The sequence below is a fragment of the Galendromus occidentalis genome, unplaced genomic scaffold (assembly GCF_000255335.2).
Source record: "Galendromus occidentalis unplaced genomic scaffold, Mocc_1.1 scf7180000076295, whole genome shotgun sequence".
In the NCBI taxonomy this organism is placed as follows: domain Eukaryota; kingdom Metazoa; phylum Arthropoda; class Arachnida; order Mesostigmata; family Phytoseiidae; genus Galendromus; species Galendromus occidentalis.
Window position 1 is genome coordinate 316,570 of NW_003804284.1, and position 27,437 is coordinate 344,006.

General features: G+C 51.6%; 1 protein-coding gene across 1 annotated transcript; it reads left to right on the forward strand.

Annotated features, from left to right (window-relative positions):
- Window positions 1–5,146: 5,146 nt before the first annotated feature.
- On the forward strand, window positions 5,147–21,472 carry LOC100902006 (cationic amino acid transporter 4). Its single transcript, XM_003738701.2, has 11 exons — window positions 5,147–5,186; window positions 7,384–7,592; window positions 9,580–9,768; window positions 12,310–12,579; window positions 14,252–14,482; window positions 15,608–15,792; window positions 15,956–16,108; window positions 16,253–16,393; window positions 17,079–17,195; window positions 17,291–17,399; window positions 21,375–21,472. The coding sequence occupies exons 2-11, from the start codon at window positions 7,508–7,510 to the stop codon at window positions 21,470–21,472; spliced, it is 1,578 nt and encodes a 525-aa protein (XP_003738749.2). The 5' UTR covers window positions 5,147–5,186; window positions 7,384–7,507.
- Window positions 21,473–27,437: the final 5,965 nt, after the last annotated feature.

The window sequence follows — 27,437 nt, forward strand, 5'->3', positions numbered from 1 at the left end:
CCCTGAAAAGGAGAGACTCATTCGGAGTGAAGAAGGTCTCCAATGCTGGAATAGATCCCCCATGGGGACCTCTCGCACCGTGATCCCGGACAACGCGCGGTTCCCGATTGAGGTTTTTTAATTCGATGATCAGGTTCCCGAGCTAGCAGGTAGCAGGTGAGCGACGAGCGTCCGGCGGTTGATGGACGACGATGTAGGAACTTCCGGAAATCTCTCCGCTGATGGACTTAACATCTGATTAAATGATCCAAGACGGCCGGTAATGATGATGTTCTTCATGGAGAGCTCCCTTCTCCACAGGCGTGTCGAAGGAAGCGAGTGAGGCGGATAGTTCTTTGCGGTTTCGCCTGTGACGCACGTACCGGCGGACCGTCGATTACTTAATTGCGGAACTTTCGGAAGCGTACAAAGGAAGTTCGGTATTTGAGAAGCGACAAGCCGACTAGTGCTCAGAGTATCTCGAACGGATATTCCTTTATCCAAATGAGTTTCCGGCATTCTGGAGCTCCAGCCTTGGTTTCATGCTTGTCTCCGATATTATACTTCCACGAAAGTACGGAATTATTTCTGTCCGAGATTAGGACGTGCCAAAGCTATCTCAGGAAAAACGTCAGCCTCACTTGGCTACACTGTTCGTATCGAACGTCTTGACAGTGAGAAGAGTTGTTGGGCAACTGTCAGCGGGGTGAATAATTCCCAGCTTGACAGCGCGAGAGAACGGATCGGTGGAAAAATCTCCTCTACCGCTCCGTATTGCGGAAGACACTCTGCAAATCCATGAATCATTCACAAGACACGCTTCAAATACACAATGCTCACAATTCGACGCTTCCGAGAAGACGGTAGATGTCGATGCAGTCGTCGCGCCCATTGAACAGGCGCCGAGCGAATTCCTGACAAATTAAATTACTCGTTTCCATCGAGCCATGGGATCACTTGTATGGGTATATGGCACCGTGGGCGCGTCCGTCTCGTGAATAAACTTCAACATCGTTGTAACTTTGTATCAGAGCGGAGACAGCTCGGACGTCTGCTGGAACGTCGTTGGTAGTCAGTGGGTAGATTTTAAAATTAGCCTTCAGAGGGTCACGATTGAAATACCTGACACCGGTTGCCATCGTCTAGCCTGCATTCAACAGTGAATGATCTCAAGGTCAGCGGTGATCCGACAGGTTGAATACGTGCATAGCCGCAACGACGCCGCTCGCGCGGGAGGCGGTGTGGGTTCGATCCCTGCTGCCGGAAAACATGCAGGTACTCGGCCTTGATCCTCCTGGGTACATTTGCTCTATGGATCCGTCCTCGGAAGCAATGTGAATAACAGTACCCGGGACGTTAAACCTTGGCTGTGTGGATCAGCCCGAAAAAGTTTTTTAGGTTGAATACGTGGGTCGTCACTCTCGACGAAACCTCCCGATTGAAGGTCCGTCGATGGAACCGTAGCTGTGCACAACGCAGCCTGTCGGTTCTGCCTCGGAAGCCAGAATTGTGAAAGCCAGAATTGTGAAAGCCAGAATTGTGAAAGCCAGAGTCGTGAAAGCCCGAATTTGTGAAAGCCAGAATTGTGGAAGCCAGAATTGTGAAAGCCCGAATTTGTGAAAGCCCGAATTTGTGAAAGCCCGAATTGTGGGAGCCAGAAGTTGTGAAAGCCCGAATTGTCGAAACCCGAATCGTGGAAGCCAGAATTAGGTAGTGGGAGCCCGGATTCGTGGCGCCGGGAGGAGCAAGAAGAAACTGTCAGATGTACGGAGGCGGGATGGGACCTCATACCCCTTCTTATTATTCGCTCGGTTTACAGTCTACAGCTTTTCGACAGCTTTTTGATACAAGTCGACGCTCAAGTCACGTCTCGAATGCCACAGACGGGAGCGATCGCAAGGGAGCCGAAATTAATCAAGGGTATCGGGCTCGCGGGTACGCTCACTCGTGAATCGTAATTCGCCCCCCTTCAGCCCAGGGAATCTCTTCACGGACTTGGTCGAAGCTCAATGGTCAGAATGGTCGACGACGGGGAACACAAAACTCGAGAGCAAGATTTTATTGCTTCTGAAGCACATCTCCGAACTCCGAACGCACAGTTTCCAAACACCACCACAGCTTTGGAACAAAACACGGCCGTGTCGATAAGTCCCACTCGACGTACGTTCGTATATGGATGTCTCCTCTGAGGTCCCAGATAAGCACCACTGCGACAAATGGCACAAGGGCCATTCAAGCTTCACCGATTGGCGGTCTCTACTCCAGAGAAAATTGATCTAGTAAAGAGTCGAGTGTAGGCTCACCCCGGTTGGCAGGATTCTAGCTTTAACAAATTCGGGTTCCCACAGATACTGGCTCCCAAGAATTCGGGCTTTCACAATTCGGGCTTCCCCAAATTCGGGCTCCCACAATTCGGGCTTTCACAAATTCGGGCTTTCACAACTCTGGCTTTCGCCATTCTGGCTTTCACAATTCTGGCTTCCGCGATTCTGGCTTCTGAGATGGTACCGTGCACAACGCAGCCTGTCAATGTTCCACGTCTACTCGTGACTAGTTCCACGGGAAGATATCATTCGTATACCTACAAGATTTTTGATTCTCACGAACGAACGCCTCGAATGAAGTTTGTGTGGCTTCTTCCGCGGGCAAAGGGATTGAGCCGCGAATAGATAACGAACTATCCAGACTTCAGACGCCGCGCCGTGTGGCTTATTGACATGTGGATCGATTTTCAATTCTCCATGCTCTGCCTCGGCGGGCGCGATGGTTGGTGGGTAGGCTGTAGGAGACGTTGGTCGCAGATGGTTGAAACTACTCTGGCGGTACAACTACGAGGAATCTTTTCAAGAGGTGTCCAATCTCTGCCTCGAGACTCCAGAGTTTCTACGCCGTTCGTTTCCGTCACTCGTTCTCGACTCCGAGTTCTGGAAGTCTTGATTCGTCGATCCGAAGACGAACGGATCTGATCCTGGAAGCATCGATTGCGAAAGAAAAACGAAAGGGGAAGAGAGGCAGCTCGTACAGAGATCGTTCCTTTCGTTCTCAAGACTTTCCGGTGGACCATCGCTGTTCAATCGTCGCCCCTCTCAGAAAGTTTCGGACGCTTCCATCCGTTCCCATACCCCTCCATCGATGTCTCTAATCGACGATTCGCCGAGGAGAATCGAGGGAATAGGTCAAAGCAGTGCTGTATTAAAGCGGCGGCGGCCCTTCCACCCTATGACGATATGGATTCGAATGTTTGAGAAGTCTCGTCAAATAAAACCGTTGGAAAATTTGATTGTTTTCCCGTCTACGGGCGGAAATGGAAACTTGCACAGCGTCCAGTTTATTCGTTCCCGACAGACACCCCAGAGCCGGGCCTAGACCAACAAAAATCGATTCAGACGTAGAAAAATGTGTTGACAGAGCGGACGACTCGGAACGTCTGGCGGAGATCCCTGTCTGTTTTAATTTTCAATCGACTTCCAGCGCGTGACGGTTGAATCCACAAGCGTTCTGGCGCTTGACTCGAACGTCCGAACCAAGTCTGGATAGAAAATCGAACGAAGGGAGTTTCCTTGAGAAGGGCCAGTTCTTTGTGAGCCGGGTTAGCGAGAATTGGGCTCCTGTCCAAAGATCCATCGGGGGCGAAACTATCGCAGCATGGTATCCGAGTCGGTGTGAAGCGCGAGGCGTCGAATGGGGGGCCCACGGGGAGGCTTCGTTCGGACCGCTGGATTTTGCCACCGGTTGCCTGCCATTGATCCTGGGTTTATGATCTGTGAACTTTTCCTTTAAAAAAGCTTGGAACCTTCTGGGAAAGGCTAAGTCTACATCGAAGCCTTTGATAGGGTCGCGGCTGTGGGTCAAGATTCCAGGCTCTGAAAGGTGTCCGTCGTGGTCAACTTTTTGGGGAACTCCTGGACCAGGACTGGCCGAGCGAGATTCTTCGTCGGTGTGGGGTCGGCGACAATAAATTGCGTCTGTCAAGAGGTTGTCGGCTTGGGAGAGAGAAAATCGAGTCTCTTAGAACTCCATTCAGTGAGCACTTCTCTGAATTCAATTGGAAGAATCTAATCCACCTCTGGAGGAGCAATGGCTGATATGAGACAGCGGGGAATTCTAAACAAGCTGGAATTGGAAAGCACCACGGATTAGAGTTCAGCGAAAAATCGATTTTTGCATCCAGGAAGACGATGTCTGACATCAGTATCTTTCAGAACCGGGTCACGTTCCGAACCCGCGGGGTACAGATAGTTCTCCGAGACGGAAAACTCTCCGGAAGGGAGGCTCATCTCCTCCCAGGACCGAATAAGTTCTGTAGATCAAGCGTTGGCGATTTCCAGCATTTGGAACGAGCGCGCGGACTCGTGACGCATCTTAGACACGCAGCATAATGATCATCCAATGACCATCGTAAAAGAACAAGGAGGAATGCTTGCCGTTTTGAGCGTCCATAGCGCTCTTGGAACACCTGGGAGACGCGTTCCATTCGTTTCGTGAGCTATTGGATTTCTCGCTGCTGTTCCGATGTGCTCTGCAGATACGTGAGGACCGTGACCGATACGGATTGGATTTTGAGCCCTTCTCTCAGAGATGGTCAGTGACATTCGGGGGTGAGTTCGACCCTCCACCACCAAGTCTCTCGGGAATGCACTCCATGCGGACGCTTCCTTACCCCTCTCTCTCTCTCCCTCCCAATAAGCATTCGCCTCGTGGAATGGAACTAACGTCTCGCACATAGGGCACACATTTTGACTGAACGCAGGTCGAGGGAAACGATATCATCAGACCCGGGAGACTAAATGAGAATTTCCGAAGCTTGGAAGTTCAGCTGGTGGAAAACATCGCTTTCCGTGAAGCCATTCTGTGGTGGTTTTGTCTCTCGAAAACCGCAAAGTTCCCCCGAAACCGATTGCTGTCAGATGTGGAATTCGACACATTTCTCTTGAAGCTCGTCGAGTTAAATACAGGAGAGGATACCTAAACATCTGTGACCGTTCTCGCTCCCATCAGCGTTCTATACTGATTACCGAGCTGTGCAGGCTCGGCTCGACGCCGTCAGTCAGAGTTTTTCCCTGGAAATCTTCCGTAGACAGTGGCATGTCTGAAATCAGCCTGAGTGACTTTGTGAGTGAGAAAATTTCGGACTCTAACGCCGATTCCGTGAAGGAACCCAGTGGACCAGAAGCTCTCCAGACTGACTTATATCGCCAGCGATCTATGTAAGCTTCCGACTCTCCGGGGAGTATCATCCCCTTGCATGAATTTATACTAGGCATTAAACCATCTGTGATTCCACTTTCGACCTGGGATCGCGATTCCGAGCTCTCGGTTTCCCCCAAGGAGAATGACTTGGGGATCTGGGATCCTCGAGAGCAGTGGGTCTGATGTCAAATCCCGAGGAAACATTCGCGACGGGAAAAGATCGGGAAGATCCCTAAAGGAGGCAGACCGAGTATTCGAGTTCACTATCTTCAAGAATCTTTCCTCTGCTCCGAGTCGGGGGCGGGCCGCCAGAAAACTCCATAAATCTGAGCCCAGTGGATAAAACTTCAGCGCTTTCCCGAGCATAAAGCGAAAAATTTCGTAAGATGTCTTTGCAAAACCCCGAGCTCAAACGATCGCTTGGCCGATTTCGAAAGGAACCGCTATTTACTTTTGCTCCTCACCATCCCTTATGAATTCCAAAGGCATTCGAGAACTCGAAAGGTTGAGAAGTGTTCTCCCTTTGAAGTCGATATCGTCTCATTCAGGATCGAAACGCTCACGGGCGCCGGCGATCGGGTTCCTATACGGCGCTCGGCGATTCTAACGTTTTCGATGAGTCGGCTTAAAATGAAGCAGTTTACAGAATGGGATCATAAACATTAGGACGCGGCCGGTGTCCGAAAGCAGTCTGGAATCGCCATAAAAACCAGATGGGTAAGCCGGCCTGGCTGCGACTTAATGCGATATGCAACTGGTCGAATCTGAAAGACGTGACCCCGGAACGGAGGGCGTGGTATTGCGTGACCGTCTTTAGCTTCTCGCTTCACTGTCTGCCGTAATCACTCGGTAGGCTTTCGCTCGCTCGCATTCCGAACTCCGTCGCAGCAGCTGTAGGAGAAATTGAGATGAATCACCTGGGAGATGATTTCGAAGCGAGCTCCTTAAAAAGCGGAGTCTCGTAGGAAATTTTGATTGGGAACTCTCGGATTGAGGAAGTTTCCCTGTCTCAGTCGACAACTGGTACGAGCTTGCTGACTCGTATAGATGGATGTCGTCTGAAGCTTGAAGCGGTTTCCGGATTTCCATAGTTCGTACTTGCTTCCCTGGCGAAACGCCGAGGGAGGTTCCTCCGGAAAATTGAGATTGCTCCGAGGCTCTGATCGCTTGAATGCCCACCGCATCGAAAATTGGTTTCTGACCCGAGTGCAGCCGAAGGGAACGAGGGCGCGAGCGAGAAGAGAAATCGTTCCCTCTGATTTTCACCCACTTAGCTCTCGGACTCGCGCGGAGCTGATGCTGTTGTTCTTCCTCGCGCGCGGAAACGAGCAAAGCGATGCTCTTCTCGCGAGACGAGCTGATCAGAATCAGCTGAACGAGCTCAAACTTGATTAGAAGAAACTATTCCGTCACGTCTGGTACGCTGACCGACAGACCGACTCAAGGCGCCTTTGCCCTGATAGTGCATTGTCGACACGTTCCATGGGCGAGTTTTTCTGCGTGACACAATTGGTTTCCTCGAATCCGTGCTCTGTCCTGATGATTTCTCTAGAGGGATGCCGCATTTTAGGAATTTCGCTCTCTACGTCAGCCGCGACGATTTCCCTGTGACAGCGGAACTCGCTTGTTTTTAGAATCGCGCAAGTCAGGGGCGTCGGTTGTGACTAAACAAACAACAATTCCGCTAAGAGTCAAATTACGGAGAGATCTCCGAGCGAATCGCGCGAGGAAATCGACAGCGTCAAGCTCTCGCAGTCGACTCGAACGCGACGTCACCCTTCTCCCCTAAGAGAACTCGCCGCTGGAAATCAGTTTTGATGAGCGTCTTCGTTTCGGCGAGAACTTTCTGACTCAGAGAATCTTTTCCCAATCGGTGGGAGAGCCCATGAAGTCGAGGAAAATACCCCGGAGTCTAGCAGACATGAAACGCTTCGAGTGAACTAACTGCTTTCTGGGCCCCGCGTGAGAAATCGCAGGACATCGCCTTGGATGAACTTTCCGTGCACCGAAAACCCGCGTGAGGCGGCTACTCTTTTGAAGCCATAGCCATTCTCTATGTGAAACTTTCGAAGCGGACGAGATTCGGAAGGTTCCACGCGTTTGGTTTTTTGTCTACGCGCACATCGTCGGACTCGTCATGGAGGCGGAATTCCTGTCAGCACTCAGAACTCCCGCAAAGAATCGTACTTACGTGGAACTTCTTCTCCATTCCAGTTTCAACCGATTCTTGTATCGAACGGGACGACGGAAAGGAGCCACCGAAAGCGATGACGTGCTGCAGACTCGCCTCAAACGCTGCCTTTCGACCCTGGACATCACTCTACTCGGAATTGGACACATGATGGGTTCCGGTATTTACGTCATAAGCCCGGAGGTCGCAAAAAAAGCTGGTCCGGCCTGCGTGCTCTCATATATGATCGCAGGTAAGAAGTTCCCCGACATCGATGTCGGTAATCCTCAGAGGCTCCGACAGAGGAACACCAGTCCATAAACGAACTTTCGGTCGAGTCCACATCGACGATGTCTCGGAATCGAAAAGTGGAGAGGCGTGGTAATAGGTGACTAGGTGTCTCTTTCGCATGCGTGCTGGAATCGGTAGGCCCTTGTCAAGCCCCTGGATAATTTCGCCCTATTCGCCCGAAAAAAAGGAACCCTTATCGCTGTGCAGCCTCCCAGGGTCGGAGAACGTATTCTTTCTCGGCGCGTACGTTGTTCCATGAACCCCTGTCGCTCTGGGAGTTGTAAATTGCCAATTCGGGCGAACGGCCCCGGAACAGATGTCGTTCCCAAAGTCCTTCACAAATTCTGAGAAATCATCCGATGGCAAGAAGCGAACAAACCAAGTAGCGCTCGGAGACCAAACTGCCAAGGAAATTCAATGTCCGGGAGCTGTAAACGAAGACTCCCTCACAAAGTTCAGTCGTAACCGATTGGATCTGAGTGGAGACGATCGCATTCATTCTGGCATGATTCAGATTCCCCGCGGCAAAATTTATTCTTCCGGCTTTTATCACTCGTTAAAATGAAATTGCATGCGCCATTTCCGAGATTCTAACGCTCGTGTGCTCAGCTGCTTCATTGTATCGTCTCGCTGACGACTGTATCAGAGCGACGCGAGAAGCACAAAACGGCAGCCGTCGCGGCACGGTATCGGCACGCGGATCCAGCTGCATTCATCCTGAGGCGCATCGGCGCCTGGGAGTTGCATGTTGTCTCAGAGATTTTTTGTGTTTACCGACGTTCAGCCGAGCGGAATTGTCTCGAGTAGTCGGGGTCGTGCCCCGACCGCAGAACGGCGATAAGCACCCTGCGAAAGCTGTCAACAAAATTCGAGAGTCGGAGAACTTGTCTGACAGTGAAAAGGAGGGCTTTTGACAAGACGGCATCCGAGCTATCCGTCTTCGCAACACAATGCCGGAGCATCAGTGAAAGATTTCCGTCGTATTTGAGTCGCGGCTTGCGACACTCTCGATCTTTCGAACGACCCCGATGGCTGCCGGTCGACCGACCGACCGACCGAGCAGGCGAGCGGGCCAGCCCGCCGCTCAAAGCAGCAGCGAAGAGCTCCAAGTTGGCAAAGCAGTGTTTTCTCGGTTGCTCCCTCTCGACCCGCTTCGATGATGGGATATCGGGCGAGGAAAAGAACGCGATACAGTTCGATCAATTCGATGTCGAATGTAACGGTTTCTATTTTGGAATCAACCGCCGAAAACTTCCGTGTTCCTGCCTCGGCTCGGAGTCGCCTCGAGAAGGAAAAATAAATAAATCCGCTTACGTCCCGCGCGCGTACCTTCCGCAATGAAGACCCGACTCGACGTTGTCCCGCAGCGCCGTGCGGAACGACGTGTTTCCTGCCATTGCCAATCGCGTCAAGGAATCGAGCTTGGAATTTACCTATGCTCCGCCGGCAGCGCTGATACGGAACGGTCTCGTCACTCGTGAAGGTGCCTCTCGCTTAGCGCAATAGGGAATATTCAACTCACTCCCTCCGCTCGCTCACTGCTGGATCTATCTTGAGGTCGACGGAGAATCGGGAGACCGCTCCGGCATCGACACGTTATCGACAGCATCGCCCCCGGACTAGATTGAGAGTATTTTCGCGGCTCTAAATCTTCGATGCCGGCGTCAGAAAACTTTTCGAGCTTTTTTACGCGGTCATCGTAAACCAAAGATGACGGAGGCGGAAAGGGGGGGTGCTGAAATTATAATTCTAACCATACGGAGTCGCCCCATATCCCGGTCGAACCCAGAAAGCTGTTCGCTCCGCATAAAATTCCATTGATTGCAAATTGAAACTCTCTGGACTCGAGCGTGATCTCACGGAGTCGGGCTCGGCAACTCCATCTCAATTCAATCTTGCTCGCTCACCGCTTCCTTGAACGCTCTGCAAATAAGCTTTGTCGTTTTCAGGCATTGCATCGATGCTCGCAGCGCTGGCCTACGCAGAGTTCGGTGTTCGTTTCCCTCGTGCGGGCTCGGCGTACTCGTACGTCTACTTCAGTATGGGGGAGTTCCTTGCCTTTATCGTCGGCTGGAATGTCATTCTAGAGAATACATTAGCGATATCCGCTGTTATTCAGGCTTGTGGCGCCTACATAGGTAAGTGGACGCGGCCGCTTCTGGCAGAGGTCGGTCATTCCTTGGAGATCGGAAATTGTGTGCGACTCGGGCCACGCTCGAGTCGCTCTAGTCGAGACAGAGTCGCTCCAGGCCTCGCCACGGCCACGCGAGGCCGCGTAGACATTCCGTTGTGACGTCGCGAAAACGCCTACGGACCAATCTCTGATTCAGGCTTTGCTAGTAGCGTAGAATCCACGAACAAAGCTCGCGTCTGCTCGGGAGTTTATTTACACGTTACGTGTCGGCGGCCTCGTGAGAATATCCGTTCGCTTATCTCTTTTGGAAAATGCAGATGTTGCCGCTCCCCATGACGCATCAATAATGCAACGATCGTGTTACTACTTCTGGAGGGCAGCGTGTAGAAATGCCTATCTAACAGCTTCCATAACTCACTCGGAGCGAGTCGAAGCCAGACTTATTTCTCTCACAACTTCTAATCCCCTTTCCTTGAGCCTTCTTTGAGTCGATGTTGTTTTTCCAGAGTTTTGCCGCATCGGTCCAGCTTCCAGGTTGCAACATTTGTTCGCTCGTCTCTGAGCATTTTCCTCCCGAGTAGACGCTTGCGCTTTTCATACTTTCGACGGAGTTTCTGGATCACCGAATTGTAGGTAGTCTAGCTCCCATCTGAATTTCGCTCGCGTGCGCCTTTCGAGCCTAGGAGCCCACGATATGTTCCATCTCGTTTCACGGCTAGACTCGTGCAGGTCGCGGCGACTCAGCCAAGACACGATGTTCGTTCGCGGAGCCCATGGAGATCATACGAATCATTTGCGCGCGGCTTCAATATATTTTCCTCGCCGATCGTCTCCCGGCGGGCTCGTCCTCTGGAATCTTCATACTCGGGAACTCGACGCGATACCCTCGCCGAGCCGGCTGGTCTTGGGAGCCGCGGCTGTTATCCCCTTGGAATAGATGTTCCGGGAAGTAAGCAGCGATTTATTCAACGCATACCGATGTGACAGAACATCTCGCCCCGCACGAACGATAATTCCTCTGACGGAGCTCCGGGCATGGGTACTCCTGCGGTGAGCTTTGAATGGATTTAGAATTTAGATCCCACGTTCAGAAAAACTGCGGCCTATAAAATGAACCTGCTGTCGTAAGCACTCCGTGATCTTCCGTCCCTATTTGCACCGTAGGTGGGATTTGGAGCGTGCGAACGCATGTTTTCTAGGACCATAAACTTGAAAGTGTCGAAATTCCCACCTGCTGACACGTATCCACGCCGGTCTCATGGCCTTTCTCTTTTATTTTCTTATGGTTTCGTCGAGACATATTACTTCTGCGAACGTTCAACAGAACAGTTCCCAGTCTGTTACGAGTACGGTCGGCGGTTTCCCGAGCGCCGAATACGTTTTGTCTTTACGGAGTGATTCTCTTCCTCTCGAGGAGAACACGAGCATCAGTTGTCAAGTCTCTCTGAATTGAAATTCATCTCTGAATCATTCATAGGGTTCCGAGATATTGACGCCTGGGGAACGGGATGAGAGGCACCGAACGACGGAGCGTTGGAAGAAAAAAAATTGAAAAAGTCATACGAGTTTTGGGCCGCTGTGTCTGAAAGGGCAGAATTCTCGCACCACAGAAAGCGCATGCACTTCTCGTTCGAAGCGCTGCTCTCTCCGTCGTTCTCAGTGGCGGGGAACGTCCTCGATTGTTCTCTCGAGCTTGTTCCATCCCCGTTTCCCCGGACTCTGACTATGCTCCAACAATAGATCTGGCGCTCGTGCCCGAGCCACCGGGTTAGGGGCTTTTCCTCTAGAGAAGCACCTACAGAACTTTAGGAGCGGACTCCTTTCTCGGGTCTGCGACTCTGTCTCGTACTTCTCCGTTCCGTTCCGGTCTCTCAGTGGGAAACAGAAGTCGTGATTAAGATCCGTCCGCTCTAATAATTAGTGGGAAAGTGATGAATATCGAGGTCTGATGCGAGCTGCTCCCGCGAGTTCCACCGGTCGACGGGCCTATGAGATTCATTGATGAGATCGTCGATGGCCTTCGAGTACAGAGGGAAAAACAATGGAAGCCAAAGATGGAACGGAGAGCTTGGGACAGCAAATTACTCGTAACGAACAAAAGCTTGAACGCAATGGGAGGTCCCTGCTCTTGCGCCCGTTCATCTTTCCGTCCCGACCGCCTACTCAGTGAGCGCTGGTTCTAGTTTGTTTGGATGCAAATCAGAACTGTGGGACGGCGCCGAGTGAGCGAACACAATGCAGAGGAGATTGTAGCATTTTGCAAAAGCTCGTTCGGACTTCCAATCGCTCCCTCGGAATCCCGACTCTGTACCGACCCTTGTATCCTCCGGAATAACGGCTCTCTTGGGCGTTCGCTGCGATTCTCAGCGACGGTCAACGGCCCAGATCTCCGATGATAGCAAGTTTTCTCGGTCTGGGTTCCCTGTCCGAACGTTGGAGCCGTGGACGACCAATATGACTAATAATAGCCCTACTAGATGAACATATGTAGTTCGTTGGGTTATCCTGTTATTCTCATTGGATCCTCGGATTCTCCGATTTTTAGATTCACTCATGAACGGAGCCATTTCGAAGTTCATCATCTCCAACATCGGTACACTGACAACGGATGTCGAGCATTCGTACTTCAACACGGAACCTCGTCTGTTGGCGATCGCCATTATGTTAGTGTTCGTCGTCATACTCCTGCTGGGCACGTCCGGAACTTCATCCGTGGGAAACGTACTGTGCGCGATCAACATCGGAATGCTCCTCATGATCGTGGCGATTGGGATTTGGAAGGGCGACGTCAGGAATTGGACGAACGCAAGTACCGGTGAGTTGGAAAACAGTCGAGCCACTTGTGAGTTTTAAGGCTCTTTTCAAACAAGGCAATAGATGACGTTACGGAGCTCCTAGTTCCCGGCTCTTGGTATCCTACCCAAAACACTACGAGATTCTTGTTTGCCGCGAATCCCGGCTCCAGCTGGGACTCTCGAGGAATTCCCGAGGGCCAGAGTGGAAAACAGGGATTAGCTCTCCTGAGCTTGAATAACAGGGAACGTGTCGCTAGCTGTTTCTCTCGCAAGCTCACTCTATCCCCGGCTTAGATCCAGGATCGAAATGAATTGTTCCGTCCTGGGAGAGCTTAGGATACAACCAGAACAGCGGCACGGAGGCGACAAGAGAACTAAGTGACAGACAGATAGACCTGCTCGATGTTGGACAGAGCGCGTGGGTGTTCAGGGCTCAAAGCCGCCGCCGGCGAAAACTACAGAGAAAACTGTCATAACGTCCCACGGTAATAGATTACGCTTGCGAAGAGCCGTTGCTTCCGGAGCTCTTCAACTTGTCCCAGATTTCTTCTCGCTAAATGTCGCTCAGGCTGGGGATCCGAGCTCGAGCGGTATCGGTCGTCCACGGTGGGAAACTCCCACCGACTCCCCATGGCATTGGATGGTTGGGGGTGAGAACGTTTCAGAATTAGCGAATCGTCCTGTTGGGCGACACGGCCCCTCATCGTTCCGTAGAATGCGTTTCCTTGGGCACTCGAGTGCATGACACCGGACGGTGAGTTTTCCCGGCGAGAGCACTACTCCACACCGGCGCAACCTGCGCTTCCCATCGGCGGAAATATCGCAAACAGGGGAAGCGTGACTGGGTTGGCTCTTCCAGCGCGTTGACTCGTTTCCCAATGCGCCGTCGTTTACGTAAACTCTCCTCTCTAACAAAATCCGTTTGCTCACTTATTTCGACATGTCCGGTCGTGATATGCTTCTCCCGCACGCCATTTTATGCTTGGCATAGCCAGAAGTGAAGCACGAAAACTCCCAGCTCCGTTTCGTCGAATCAGTCAGTTCCGAGGGAATGCGCGCGCTAGAAGTCCTACGTACACATACGTATATTCCTAGACGAAAGCCGAACCAGATGCCGGTGAATTTGATCTGATCTGTTGCCAAGGAATCGGGTTCCCCAGACAATCTTTGGCATCGAAGAAGTCTGCTGACGAAATTCGTCGGTTCCGGAGCGCTCGTCGCAAAGACTCGTTCTCGTTCGTTTGGGGAGTCGCAGGAGAAAACACGGAAGATACCGGACGTAATAAATATTAATGAGCGGACTTGTACGTTGCGGTTCAACACGCATTGTCGCCACTCGACTATTCATTCCAGAGCAGACGATGAATAAACGCCGGCTTGACCTTCTCTGGCGGGGCCTTAGCGAGGCCTTTGATTAACCTGCGACGCCTGTGATACCGTCTGGACGCGGGACTTATACTCTGCAGAACATATTAGCCGAACTTCGCAACGCCGCTCGATCACGTCCATCGTATTCGTATAATACGACTCGACGTTTTCGATACGCTATTTTTCCCTCTAGTGAGGGAAGAGCACGGATTCGAGCGGAAGCCCGATATGAGTTCAAAAAATTCGTAGCATGATTGGACGAAGTCTCCGAGACGGCAGCATCGGCGAAGGAGCCTCCGAAGCAGTAATTGATTTTTTTTCCAGGCGGTTTTTTCCCAAAAGGCTGGCAAGGGGTTTTCAGTGCGGCCTCGATGTGTTTCTTCTCGTACGGAGGCTTCGACGCAATTTCGGCTGCTGGTGAAGAGGCCAAAGATCCACGGCGCTCAATGCCAATCGCCACGATTGTTGCCATGATGACCGTGACGGTGCTCTACACGGCTGTGGCGGCGTGTTTGACTCTGCTAAGAAATTGGACACAAATCAGCCAAAACGACGGTAATTTCTTAGCAGCTCGATTCGTTCTCATGGAGAAGAGTCCATTGTCACGCCGGAATCCTTGATTGAAAGTACCTCTTCCTAGTCGCATTCGATTATCGCAGCTGAATTGAGCACTCCCCTCTCGTCAACGACAAAGAGCCGTCCTCGTTCTACATGATCACGAGGGTCATCCGTGCTACTATCGAGAATGAGATCCCGAGCAGATGGATCGTTTATTGTTATTTCGCGGGATGTGCAGTCGTAACACGAGGAATGCGAGACGGGATCGTTCATCTTAGCCCGAGGAAATAGATGTGAATGTATTTTCGTCCGACTCGCGACATGCCGCGCAGCGAGGACATGTCCACGGATGGAAGCGGAGGAAGCTCCTTAGAGCTGCTTTCGGATGGATATTCAGTGTCGCGAAGGAGTTTACTCTGACTGGCGCCTACGTAGGTACTATTTGCTCCGTCCTCCGACGTTGTCGACATTCCCCACCAAGCATTGGCCAAACGTCAAAAGCACTCTGCCATCTAGGGACTACGGGTATTCCGTTTCTGAAGCTGGATTACTCCTGGAACTCGGTTCGAGTCAGGATGAGACTGCCGTCGTACAGAAATTCTAGGTTAGGCGTCTTCCTAGAAACGTCGAGGAAGAGCTCTGCTCAAATGAAATCCTGAGGAATAGATAATCATCATTACACTGTCTTATGTGAGTGAGACGGAGGTCGAGGGGTTCTCGTCGACAGAAGCGAGGCGCGAAAGCTCATCATTACGGCCGGACCTCCGAAGGGGACTCGCAGGAACTGGAGGGTTCATTCGAAGTGACGGGCCTGTCCGACAAGTGTGCATTTGCGTCCGATCGCGAACCTCGCGAAAGGAGGTGAATTAATGTTCCTCGAGCAAATAGTCAGGACGAGATTTCCCAAGGAAAGAACCGAACGTTCGGGAGATATCATCATTGAGATCTAGGGGCGGTTTCGAATCTCTGCATATTCTTTGAGAATTTGTTCCAGCCGGAGCAACGCTGGGCAGCGAGACCGCGACACAGGAATTCAGGCCGGGAATCGAACGCACTTCGTCTAACGGGAAAGGAGATCCCTGCGATAGCGACCTGTGTCTATATTGAGTCTTACCTTTGCAGGATTTCCGGATGCCATGCAGCACAATGAAGTCTACTGGGCTAAGTATCTTGTAACGATAGGAGCTATGTGCGGTATGACAACGGTATCTGTCGTGACATTGTACACGATTGTGCGGGCGGCCTACTCGATGGCTGAGGACGGACTCCTATGCCCATTGTTCGCCGTTATCTCGAAAAGGACGCAGGTAAACACATATGTATTGGATGTACAGCAATCGTATGTGCGATATCACAGCGAACGAACTGTGGCTTCGACTATCACTCACCATGGTCTTCTCTGACTCGTTCAGTCCCACGGTAGCCGACGGGTCACTCATGGGCTACGTTCGAAGTTTTCATTGGCTCCAGGTCCCGCAATATTCCATGTTGATTTTCGCGTGCGTCTCCACCACGATCGCGGTTTTTTTCAACATTGAAACCATCGTCGACATGCTTTCGATCGGGACTCTCATGGCCTATATGATGGTCACCTGTGGTCTGGTCGTATATCGCTACTGTGGGGTGAGTTCCGCCCTGAGCGGAAGGCCAAATAACTTCTGCGGGTTCAGAACAGTTTTGATTGATCCTTGCCGGTCTCGCGATTTCTCCACTCGGAAAATTTCACAGCAACTCGATGTCGAATTTCAACATTCATATTTCTTTCAGACAGGCGACGTTAGCCTGGAGTTCAGGCGTTTTCCTCGGCTCAATCGCGTCAGACCTCCGTTTATCGGACAACGAGCATTCGTCTACCTGAACTTGGCCCTAATAATCGCGTTGAGTTTCATCCTCTCCTTCGCGGTTCAGGTGAGGACAGGGTCATACGAGAGCGGGTGGCGGGTTGAGCGCAGGTGTAAGAATGGGAAAAGAGATTGGCTCCCGGAAATATATTTCCGGACAGCGCCGGCGTACCTGGAAAATAGCTTCTTCTCGCGGCCGCCGTGCGAGCTGTTATCCCCCCTCTCGAGAAGTCATTGGGTGGGAGCAACAGACTGGACTCCGTTTTCCGCAACAGCGCGCCAACAAACGTGTCCCTCGATATTTTTTCCTCTTTCCACGAGAATGCACGTCTCTATCCTCAGGCGAGATAAGCTATTCGTCTACCGAGAACACAGATTCCGCAAACTGGGATCCTACTGACTAGCGGTGTGGCCCGTCGCGTTCGGTCGAGCGGGCCGGTGAACGTTCCGGAATATGCGATAAAAACACGTGTACGGACCGTTGCCTTGCGTTCGGAGAGACAACGACTCTTGGGCTGCCTGAGTCAGAGACACGCAGTGAGAAATGGATTCTTATATGACATCAGCGTGAGGGGTACAGTGGGAGTCCGCTTACTTTCTGGCACGAAACTTCAGTGGAAATGGGGCTCGTGGGGAAGAATACCCAACGGTGATTCGATTGCGACGAACAAAGCTCACTGCCGATGAGCGCCGAGTTCCGGAAGGATATGTTCAGGCTGAATAAAAATAATAGGCAATTTCCCATGTCTCAGGGTCTCTGGAACGATCCAACCTACCTCAGTCAGATCACCGCTGGAACACTGATCCTGGTTCTTACTTCGTTACTTTCCGCGCTCGAGGAAGTTCCTGACCCATGCCAGACGTACAGGGTGAGTTCCGATGATGAACTACTGCGTCTCCTAGATTTTATTCCATCTGGGGCTCCCGTCGAAATCTTCATTTATCGCTATCTTGTTCGTTGCAGATGCCTTTGATGCCGTGGATGGCGGTCGTCAGCATCATGGTGAATTGTGTGTTGATGAGCACGCTACCCGGAATAACATGGGTACGACTCATTGTCTGGTTGCTGATAGGTGAGTAGATCTACGCCCTGGGCGGCACTCTATCGGAGAATTTCAGAGCCGCAATGCTCGGTCTTTCGCATTCAATAGAAAAACGTGTCGCCCCGAGGAACGAAATTGTAGTTGGGGGGCGGCATCTTGGTCGACCACGCTCAGCAGAGCGGAAAATTCCAAATCATTGCCAGGGCAACACTTCGGCATGCCATGTCATCGCGTCAAAATCTGTCGGCGTGACCCGCGGTAGATACCAGCGCGTCGGTGTTCTGCTTGCCTGCCTAGCAGCGTACTCAGGGGGGAGGGGGGTCCCAAGGGTCCCCCAAAATGTTCAGCCGTAATGCTAATGTATACGAGCGGGTAACCATTTTGGACACTTGGACCCCCCAAAATCGGTCGAGCTTGGTCGTTCGAGTTTCCGATTGACCCTCATGGCTTTCGAGTGAACCCATGAATTCCAGACTATCTATGGATCCAGGCTCGAGTCTGGAGCATTAATAGATCATCACCAATCTTAGTTAATGCTGCAGTCGAAAGTTGGGGTCCAGATAGAAAAAAGCATTCCAATCAAAATTTATCATCCGAGCGGGCTCCCGATGCGACGTGATCATTAATCATTCTGTCTCTATGGTAGCTGGAATCCGATACGTTCAGATTTCTCCAGAACGCGTCGCCTGAACTCCTTCTGTCTGGATTTGCGTCCCTTCTTATCGACAGTGAGGTCGTGAGGCGGAATTCGTTCACGGTCGTGCAAGGATTTCCCACAACTAGCCATCCAAGAGCCTTCCCCTGTCGAGGAGGAGCCGGGAGCAAAACCCAGGGTCCAGAGGGTCCTATTTTTTTCCTGAAGATACGTCCCTTGTCGAGGTCTCCAGGACGTTCTGTGGCATGAAAGTTCTGTTGGAGTGACTCTCGTGGGAGCGTACAATCCTTCTTTCGCTCGATCATCGATGACCTGTCGAAAAGTGCCGAGAAGGGAAAAGGCGAGGCAGTCAGCTGTTACACGAAATAGGCTCCTAGTGGTGTTCGATCGGATATCATCCGGCCTACATCGGACAAACTAGAGCTCGTCGAGTCATCCGACATATGATGTATCGTCCTGACGTCGCGAAGTCGGGATGCTCCAGGGATCCCGCCGAATTGGTCCTGTAAACACATTCCTAGACTCCACGTCCATCAATCAACCAAGGGCTGACCTTATCCAGACATGAAAAGAAAAACTCTCAATCACCTGGTGCGAGCAACTCTTGCTCATTGGTAGTTCTCCCGCGAAAAACTGCTCGCACGAGCATATTCCCGACGGTTCCTTTTTTGCTTGTTCGACCCCGGTCTGCGCCCCTGTCGATGCGTCGTTCCGATTTGTCTAGCCATGCAGATTCGCTGAATGTGTCCCGCCTGCGGCAGTGAAAGCGCTTACTTGACGGCTGGCAGCATTCTGATGGCCTGATGAGAATCTGATTGATCGGGAACAAATGTGGTGGACCCAAGGGGGCGCTCGCATATACATGGGGGGAAACCATCGAGGGGGTGTGAGAGTGCGTATCGTATTTCGAGTCGTCGATCGCACATCTGTCGGAACTCTCATATGAGTAGTGCTCATTCATTCCGTATCCATCTCTCTCTTCCACAATCCCACAAGGTGATGAACATTCCCAATCATTCCTCTCGTCTTGGCTGAGTTTCGTTGCCGCTGTAGGAACTTACAGATTGGGGGACACGGGCTGCCCTGACCCCGCCGCCGGTAATTCGCGGCTGACTGGCTACTAACGCACGAATTTCTCATCGGTCGAATATTAAGTCCTTGTAGTTTCTTCCATGGAAGCCTCGGCACATTCGCCTGTGGAAAACCTCTCGCCTCTTTCTCGGAGGAAATCAGGAATGTCAGATCTCTTCTTTTCGGAGCATGTTCCGAGAGGATACTGTAGCTCGGAGCTTCTCTCGAGCACGATCGGTAGCCCACGGGTACCCCCGATTCGAGGGCAAGATTGTCGAGTTGCCCCAGCGCCCGAGGAAACAGTCGTCGAACTTCTCCGTCAGTTTACATTCTAGACTCACTCAGTCAGCGTGGATGTAAATCGTTTCGGCCCTGTGGCATTCGGTTAAAGACAGCAGATCACAAGAGACTTGAGGAGACGAGAATAGAAATCCACAACTCGATTTTCAGCGACGGGGCTGTGATCATGGAAACAGGAAGAGAACATCAAGGAGAGCTTATCCCAATGCTTCCCTCGCGGACTCCCCCAAAATCTTGATCGAACGCTTGTCTATATCCAATACGATCCGTTGTATGGCTGCGGAGTCATTCGATCTCCGAGCCAATCGCTGTCTCCGAACGACTAGGAGAACTTGAATGACAGAGCTCAACACACGCTCCTTGCACCGGGGGAGTCGGAGGGAGGTTCGAGTCTGGCAGCCGGATGAGGCGACGTTCCCCTAGCAGAGTTCGAGTGTTTTCCAAAGAGGAACTGCATGTTTCGCTAGTCGAATTTCTCATGACCGAAGAGTAGATGTTTGATCATCTCTCTCGCGACTCCCGAAGTTCTACCGGATCTCCGCTGCTTAGGTTACGATTCCGCAAACATTCCTCAGAAAACTTTCCACCTGATCCTTCCTCGCCCTTACATTCAGACACAACAGAACTCCTGAACCGTTCCTCTCGCCTCGAACTTCCTAGGGAATTGAGGAGACCTGAGGGTGCCCCGGTGTAGCCGTTCGCAGAGCTCATGGACCTCTGGTGCGACGTTTTTTCTCCTGACGAATATCAGAGGATGAATTCTACTATTGGCCTCGATTCCATTTTCTCCCGAAGAGCTTTCTACATTCGGGAAGCGGGTGATCCGGGTGAAGCAGCGAGCCGGGCTCGCATCAGTGTGTCTATAAGTATCATCAATCAGACCATCCGGCACATTTATCATCCACGAGTGAAACCAACAAATGAAGAAATTATCTCAATTAGGACGTCTCCTATACTCTTTCGTAGAAACAGATCAGCTCTTTGTTGCACTTTTTCGACTCACTCAGCTGAGTGGTCGTCGGGCGGTGCTCCTCGTGGGAAGGTCTCGCGGAAAAATTCACTCGATGGAGGCTTCAACAATTTTCGGGGCTACGACGGGTCGCAATCACCGATTTCGTGGGGCCAATGACAATTCGCGAAACAACCAGCGGTTTTGGGTACACGATACAATTTTCGAAAGTGCTTTGCGATGCCCCGGACATTGTTACGCGACCCCGGGAGAATTCGCCACGCAACAGCACAAGTCAAAAACGACTTCGGGGGCTATTGAAAGCAACGATTTCAGCTGCCGTCGGCGGAAGTCTCGGCTCCCGGGTCGGAAGTCGTCCGACTATAGAATGCCCATGGGTGGCATTCCCTACCATTCCTCGAAGATCTACGGACGACCTGACCATCGTCACGGCTCTGTGAAAGTCGAGGAACGTTCTCCTTTCCCAAAGAAAGAGTGAACTTTTTTTTGCGTTTCTCTACTCCGGGAAATTGGAGCATCGGCGAGATCAAGGGATTCTGAAGTATGTTTCCCGAAACTTACTGGCCGTGTTCCTCGGCCAAAACTGGGCTCCCGGAGTCGATATTAAATCGACCGGAAGAATCCATCGCGGTGCTTGAACGGAAAATATGCAGAAACCAGAAAGTCTCGAACAAGTTCGAGACATCGATCGGACGCTTCCCACAGGCGTCGGAAGGAGCTGTTTGTACGCTTTGCAAACCGCCGATTCAGCCAATAGCAATATTCGGCTTCGATCTCGGAGCTTCACTTAACCGTAATCCTTCCCATTGATCCCCGGCGCGTTTGTTCAAACTTCCATGCCCTGCCCGACAGGTCGCGGTGGTAGGCTCGACGGCGCCGACACCATGGCCACTGTGAGCCGCCCTGGTCGCCGATTTTAACGAGCTCTATCCCCTTGTGTGGAGATAATTGCAGATTAGCTTTCCCGACCTTAAAAGTCGTCTCTAACATCTCCTTTCTCACTTTTCAGGAAGTATAATTTACTTCACCTACGGGATCCGGAACAGCGAGCTAGAACGGAGATACGCAGCATGCGGCAAGAATCCTGAAAATAATATTGCTCTGTGATATCCCTGTAAACATATGATCCGTGTCATAAATTCCGAAACTTGTAGCTCTTCGAGTATATGACACGAAAAAGAAACATGTTTTGATGTATACAGAAAATATCAGATGTACATCTCCTCTTTACGATGTTTGTTTTCGGGACAGATGGAGATACACATAAGCGTCTGACCAGAACTTTGTAACGTTGTCTCTGAGACACGGAGAGAGACCGGTCCCGAGTTTATTGGCTCGACGATCTCGCTCGCCCTGCGAGCGTTCGGAGTGAAAGCGGGGACCTACATGCAGGATCTGATGGAAAAATTGATTCTGGAATCCAAGTCGTGGACATTTTTAATTATTCAAAAACCGGAACAAAAGGTATCTGAGTTCTCAATGGCGAGACGGGCGGAGACAGCTCCTTATCCGGACAGCGGGTGAGCCGAGTTGGAAAATTTGTCTTCGAAGAGCACTTCTCTGGAGAGGTCTCAATTCATTAATTCGGCTGTGGGAGTGTCCGGTGTATCCGTGAAGATTATCAGCGGCTGCCGTGCTCCCGTCGGCGGATTCCGGGAAGGATTCGGCAACTCGACGGAATTAAGTCACCAGATCCGGAAAATCGGCGAAAATACATAATTGCAGAGCGAATCCTATCGGAATGCATATGCATTGAAAGCATGCATTGGACAAACGTTTCGGTGCTGGACTCAACCAGGGAGGCTCTCGTTTGGGAGGGGTGCCTTATTTTCCATTCTTTCCGTAGGGTACCTTCCATCGAAGGGATGCTTCTTTTCCAAGACGGGCATCCATCAGAAAAAAATGCGGTATTCTGCTTATTGCTCCGACAGGTTGCGTTTTACATGAAGAATCTGTCAGATGAGACTTGATCTATGACAGCTCCTCTCAGCCGGCATGAATGCGGCTCGACGTCAGGTCAAAGTTTGTCAGCTGTCTGCTGTGAGGCCGAGAGTTGTACCTCAGAATGTTGGACTCGACAGGCTCCCGGGCCCTCTAATCGGTTTTCGCTCCGAATCCGATATCCTCGAGACAGAAGCAGGTACAGCTTCCTGGACGAGCTCTGACTGAAATCACCCGTCAACAGCGGACGAACTTTATCGAGGACTGTTTTTCTTTTGCTTGTTTCTTCTCGAAAAAAGCTTGCCTCGGACTTCTGTGTGTGTGCTCGGAGTGGTAGAGACTCCCGTACCTCCATGAGTGACTGTATCCCAATCGACTCGCTAAGGTCTATTCCGAGAGCCTAATGATAGCAGCCTGCCACCAGAAACACAACTCCACAACAAGAAGGGATCGCATTCCCCTTTTGCTTCGGCCTCGACAGAGTGAACGGGAGTTCAATCAGGACGATTGAGCACCCGCCTATGAGAGCTTCGGGGGAGTTCCACGCTAATTCCCAACGAGGAAGAATGACAGTGTCCAGATCAGCCTCGAGCGACTCTCTACCGCCTTCCACAGATGCTGGAGCCCCCAAAGAAGGCTGGAGCTCTACATGTTTCACGTAGAATCGACTACCTGTGAGGGAATGACGGTGGGAGTAATATAACAGCGGGAATCTAACCTTCGTGATTCCTGGAAGGCGAAGCTGGGAAGAGCCAGCCGCCTCAGCTTCCACCACCAGGTGGTCTTCGACCTCCGCTGATCGATGCGAGGAAGTCAGTCAAAAGCGGGAAAAGCTCCGAAAGGCGGGAGATCTCCTCTCCTAGGAGACTGAGCGTGGTCTGATTCGATTCTCCGCCATCAGCGAATAGCTCGTTGGTGGAATGGGAGATATGCTCCGCCGAAGAGCACGCGAGCTTTGCATCTGTGCTCCGAAACCGAATAAATAAAAAAAGCTCCTCCGTCCTCGCGCTCTATGTCCTCCGCGCGAACTCCATGACATCAATGCAAGGCGAGGTAATGACGTCGCCCGCGCGGAACTCCTCACTTTGCCTCCTCAGTCGTTGATCTTCGCTGACAAACTGCATATAAGCGTCAGAGCTACTTGTGGAGATGATTCCCCTCGTCTATGTTTGTCTAGGTTTTCCCGACGGTCACCGTGAGTCACGAGGAGCTCCTTAGTCGAGGCTTCCCCATTGGAGAGTCATATACCGACAGAAATTTTCATTCACACGTATGCCGAGAAAGTCCGTGAGGCCCACCGCTCTGCGCTCATATCAATTTCACGCTCTGATTAATTTCTACCGACAAAGGCGGAAAGTTTCGCAGACATCCTGAAAGCTCTCGAAAATTTGGATTTTCGGCACGACGCCGAGCGACACGCGAGCGGCGTCTCTTCTAGTGCTGTACGCGTGTTGCCGAGAATAGTCGACAGGGCTGACTTTGACGCGGTTGTCAGCCGCGACAACGCGGATTCGACCGGAATTTCCCGGGTCTTGCAGAAATTAACGGTGAATTCACTTCGCAGCTCGCCTCGCGGAAGTTCTGTCCCTCTGGCTCGCGTTCCAGAGATTCCACGACAGCTAAAAACCCATCTCGCACTGCTTGGAGACTTCGGGATGAAGTTTATAGAAGACATTCCTGACTGAATATTTATGAGAGGAGTCTCGCGGCTCAGGAATGTATCAGGACCTACGACAAATCTCGAAGAACACCTTCCCCGGAATCTTCCAGCCAGCCGAGGCAATAGGAAAGCCGCTTATTCCGACAGACAGTGCCGACGACGCGCCGGCATCTCTGACTGCTTCAAGGAAAGTTCCAATGAGCTCCTTTCCCGTGTTTGAGCTCCAGCGTTCACCCAGTCGGCGGCACAGACTGCATCGGATTTCGGGTTGACGAAGTCATTTCGGGCGGAACAGGATGTCTCGGTTCGCCTCCGGGAGCTCGTTCCACGAGCGGATTCAATTGGAAAAAAAATCCGGCGGCGTCCTCCGGGGATTTCCGCCGGGAACTCCGATATCGCAGTTCGGAACTCATGCCGAAGTTTCGCTCTGCAACGAGCTCCGAGCTCATCGACCGATCCCTCTGTTGACGAAAAACTGCTACGAGTGCAGTGTCGTCGACCAACAATATTCGCTTTCATGGTATTGAATTTTTGAGGTATCCCCTAAACGGAAAATCCGATTCCACCGCAGTATGAGTCTCGGGGATTGTAGTTTCATGTTGACACACGAGTAATAGGAGAACCGAGTCTGGAAGCCCAGAATCATACTGCTTCCGTCCACCATCAAAGCGTGCTATTCTCCCAACTTCCCGAGGGAAAAAAGGTTGCGGAAGCGATCCCGCACTGGTCGGTCTACTTTCTGGCGGGTCCGATGCCTGCAGCCTCTCTGCAGTCGATTTCCCGGGAGTTTCCGTCGCGTTTCCGTTCACAATTGCGTAGCATGGGATTGCACGATTCAAGTTCGTTGATGGGCATATCGGATTATCGTAGACATCCCACTCATGGCGAGAGGAGCCAACGTCTGCAACGTGCGAGCAATAGATATCGACCTCTGGTCTCACTGAGTGAGTGAGGCGACAGCTTTTCGGAGATGCAATCCATTCCCCGCTCGGCATGGATTCTCGCAAATGGAACAATAGGCCCACTTATCTCGCCAATCGCAGACAAGTGAGTTCGTACGGTGGATTGCCACGGAATGGCAAGTACAATTAATTCCGAGAAACAGTTTCGCTTCAGCGCATCAGGGAGAGGATGCTCCGATGATACGATTCGGGAGCATTTCCGTCGATTCCGATTCGGCAGCTTTCCGCAGATAGATGCCAAGATTCTTCACGAATTATATGAGAATCATGAGACGTTCGATGGATGGATTGATTGTTTATTGATGATTCCTCCTTCGATGGAAGCAGAAGAAATATGATTCCGGGGAAACCCACACGAGGGAATCGTCTTGCTCTAGGTCGCCAATAATATTGTGCCGACTCCTGAGCACGAAACTTGCTTCCCGTCGGTATTGGAGCGTACAAATTAGTGGGTCGGATGAGCCGAAGGTGTTTTCACGCTCGAATCCATCACTCGAATGTCCGCGGCCGGCATGGGGAAATCTTTATTCGATGCATTTGGGATATTTCCTCCTGTCTGACTGATTTCCGCGGGCCTTTTCCGCTCTCTAGGAAAATCTCCTTCTCACCATCAGATAGATCTCGTCGCTCTTTGCTCGCCGCTCTCACGTTTTTCTATCGATTCGATACATCGAGGATGGCTCACGTGGGACCTTTCTGCCTGATCCTTTCGTTGTGTGTCTCAATTTTCCTGGCTCCTGCCGTAGGGAGCTTCATCGCCACTTCTTGTCTCTTCGACCCCAGGATCACACGGCAAAGCAGGAGTTTCTAAAGCCACACCCGTAAGCTGCGAAAATTTTGGAATCCATGAACGCGCGCGGAGGCTCCGAGAGCGCGGTGTGTCCAACTGAGCACGAAGCCTGTCTCAACCGAAGACTGCCGACAAACGGGCATGAGCGAGTCCTTTCCCTATGGTTTCTTGATCGTCGACAAGTGCGAACACACCGGGACTCGCGATGGAATTAGAGCAGGAAGCTCACTGGCGGCCGAGTATGCTCAAAATACCGTCAGGCTCGATATTTTCGTGGCCGACCCCGACGGAGGGGGAGCTATCGAGACTGTGGCGATCGAAAATGAGTGCAACTGTGTTATCAAATGACGCATTAATCGAGCACGCTCGCGATTATCTCTTGTGGACACCCGCTGATTTCGTGCGTGACGCGACTCCGCTTCGATATTCGGTGGCTGGCCATTGTAGAGCTATTTTATTCCTTCAACGATCAGGCGTAAGGCTCGGCATGGCGAAGTCTTGAGCTCTGCGAGACATCTCGCTTTCTTGATGGCATGCATATCTTCTCATCGTCCGAACCGATATTGATCGGCTATGAGGTCTACATAATGTACTCTTGGACCGCACTTCGGGAGGGGGGAAGATCACTGAGGGATTAGTCATTTCTCAGAAGTCGACGTCGAATTATGGATATGTGATTCAATAAAACTACTGTACGGGATCATAGCTCAGAGCCGACGACTCATTTAGCCGGGTAGATCGTTTTGATTTCCAATAGGAAGTTTGAGAGAGTCCATCCCACGAAAGCTCACCCGAGAGACTTCATGCCTTCTAGGAAGAAAGAAAAGTTCAGAATGAAGATTTGATCACCCATGAGTCAGGCTCATGAGGGGACCAATCGAGGGAACGGAGCCGTAGACCCAGACGCAGCGTTCTCGCAGAAGCTTTCCGAACTTTGAGGAACGACTTCCCGTCCGCACTCGAATCTTCATGGAACATAGGGCAGCGCGCAGCTCGGGTAAACAGCGCGTAACGAGCATTTCGAGTCCCCATTACTGACAGGTCTCTCTAGAGTCTAGACAGACTCGATAGCATAATAATCGGACACACATTCGATGTATCGAAATCAGGAAGTTCTTCACTCAGAAGCGTCTTATGATGCTGTCCGTGGAGGGAAACCCGAAACGCTCTCATTTTTGTGAATCATGAGGGAATTATGCCCGCGTCAACTATTACTTTGAAAGAAGAATCCCGGAGAAACACCGCCGGAGGGTGCGCAGGGGAGGTTTGGGGGAGCGCAGCTGGTTTGAATGGCACTTCGGCTGAACGACAAGTGCTCTAGTCCCGTGTTGGCTTCGAAACCCTGCCTCCGGAAACTGGGAGATTTCTCACGCGAGTAACACCTCGAGTACGTGAGATTTCTCGCCCTTCTGGACAGCACAGCAGCAAATCCTATCTCCGTAAACCCGTATCCTCATATGGATCGGAAAAGACCGCCCGGCGGGGGGCTGACCCGGCCTGGTTCATGGGGAAAGGAATGTCCCGGACAAGAAGGTTGCGTCGATTCGAAGGCGCCGATATCTCGTGATGTCGATGAGGTCATCCGTGCTGACACCTCCCTCCGCGCGAGGGAGCCAGCGTGCGCGCTATCGCATCTTTTTGACCTCTCACTTTTCCGTATCAGCTCACTCCCGGATCTCGGAGCCGACTTCCTCAACGAGACCTATTAGCTGACCATTA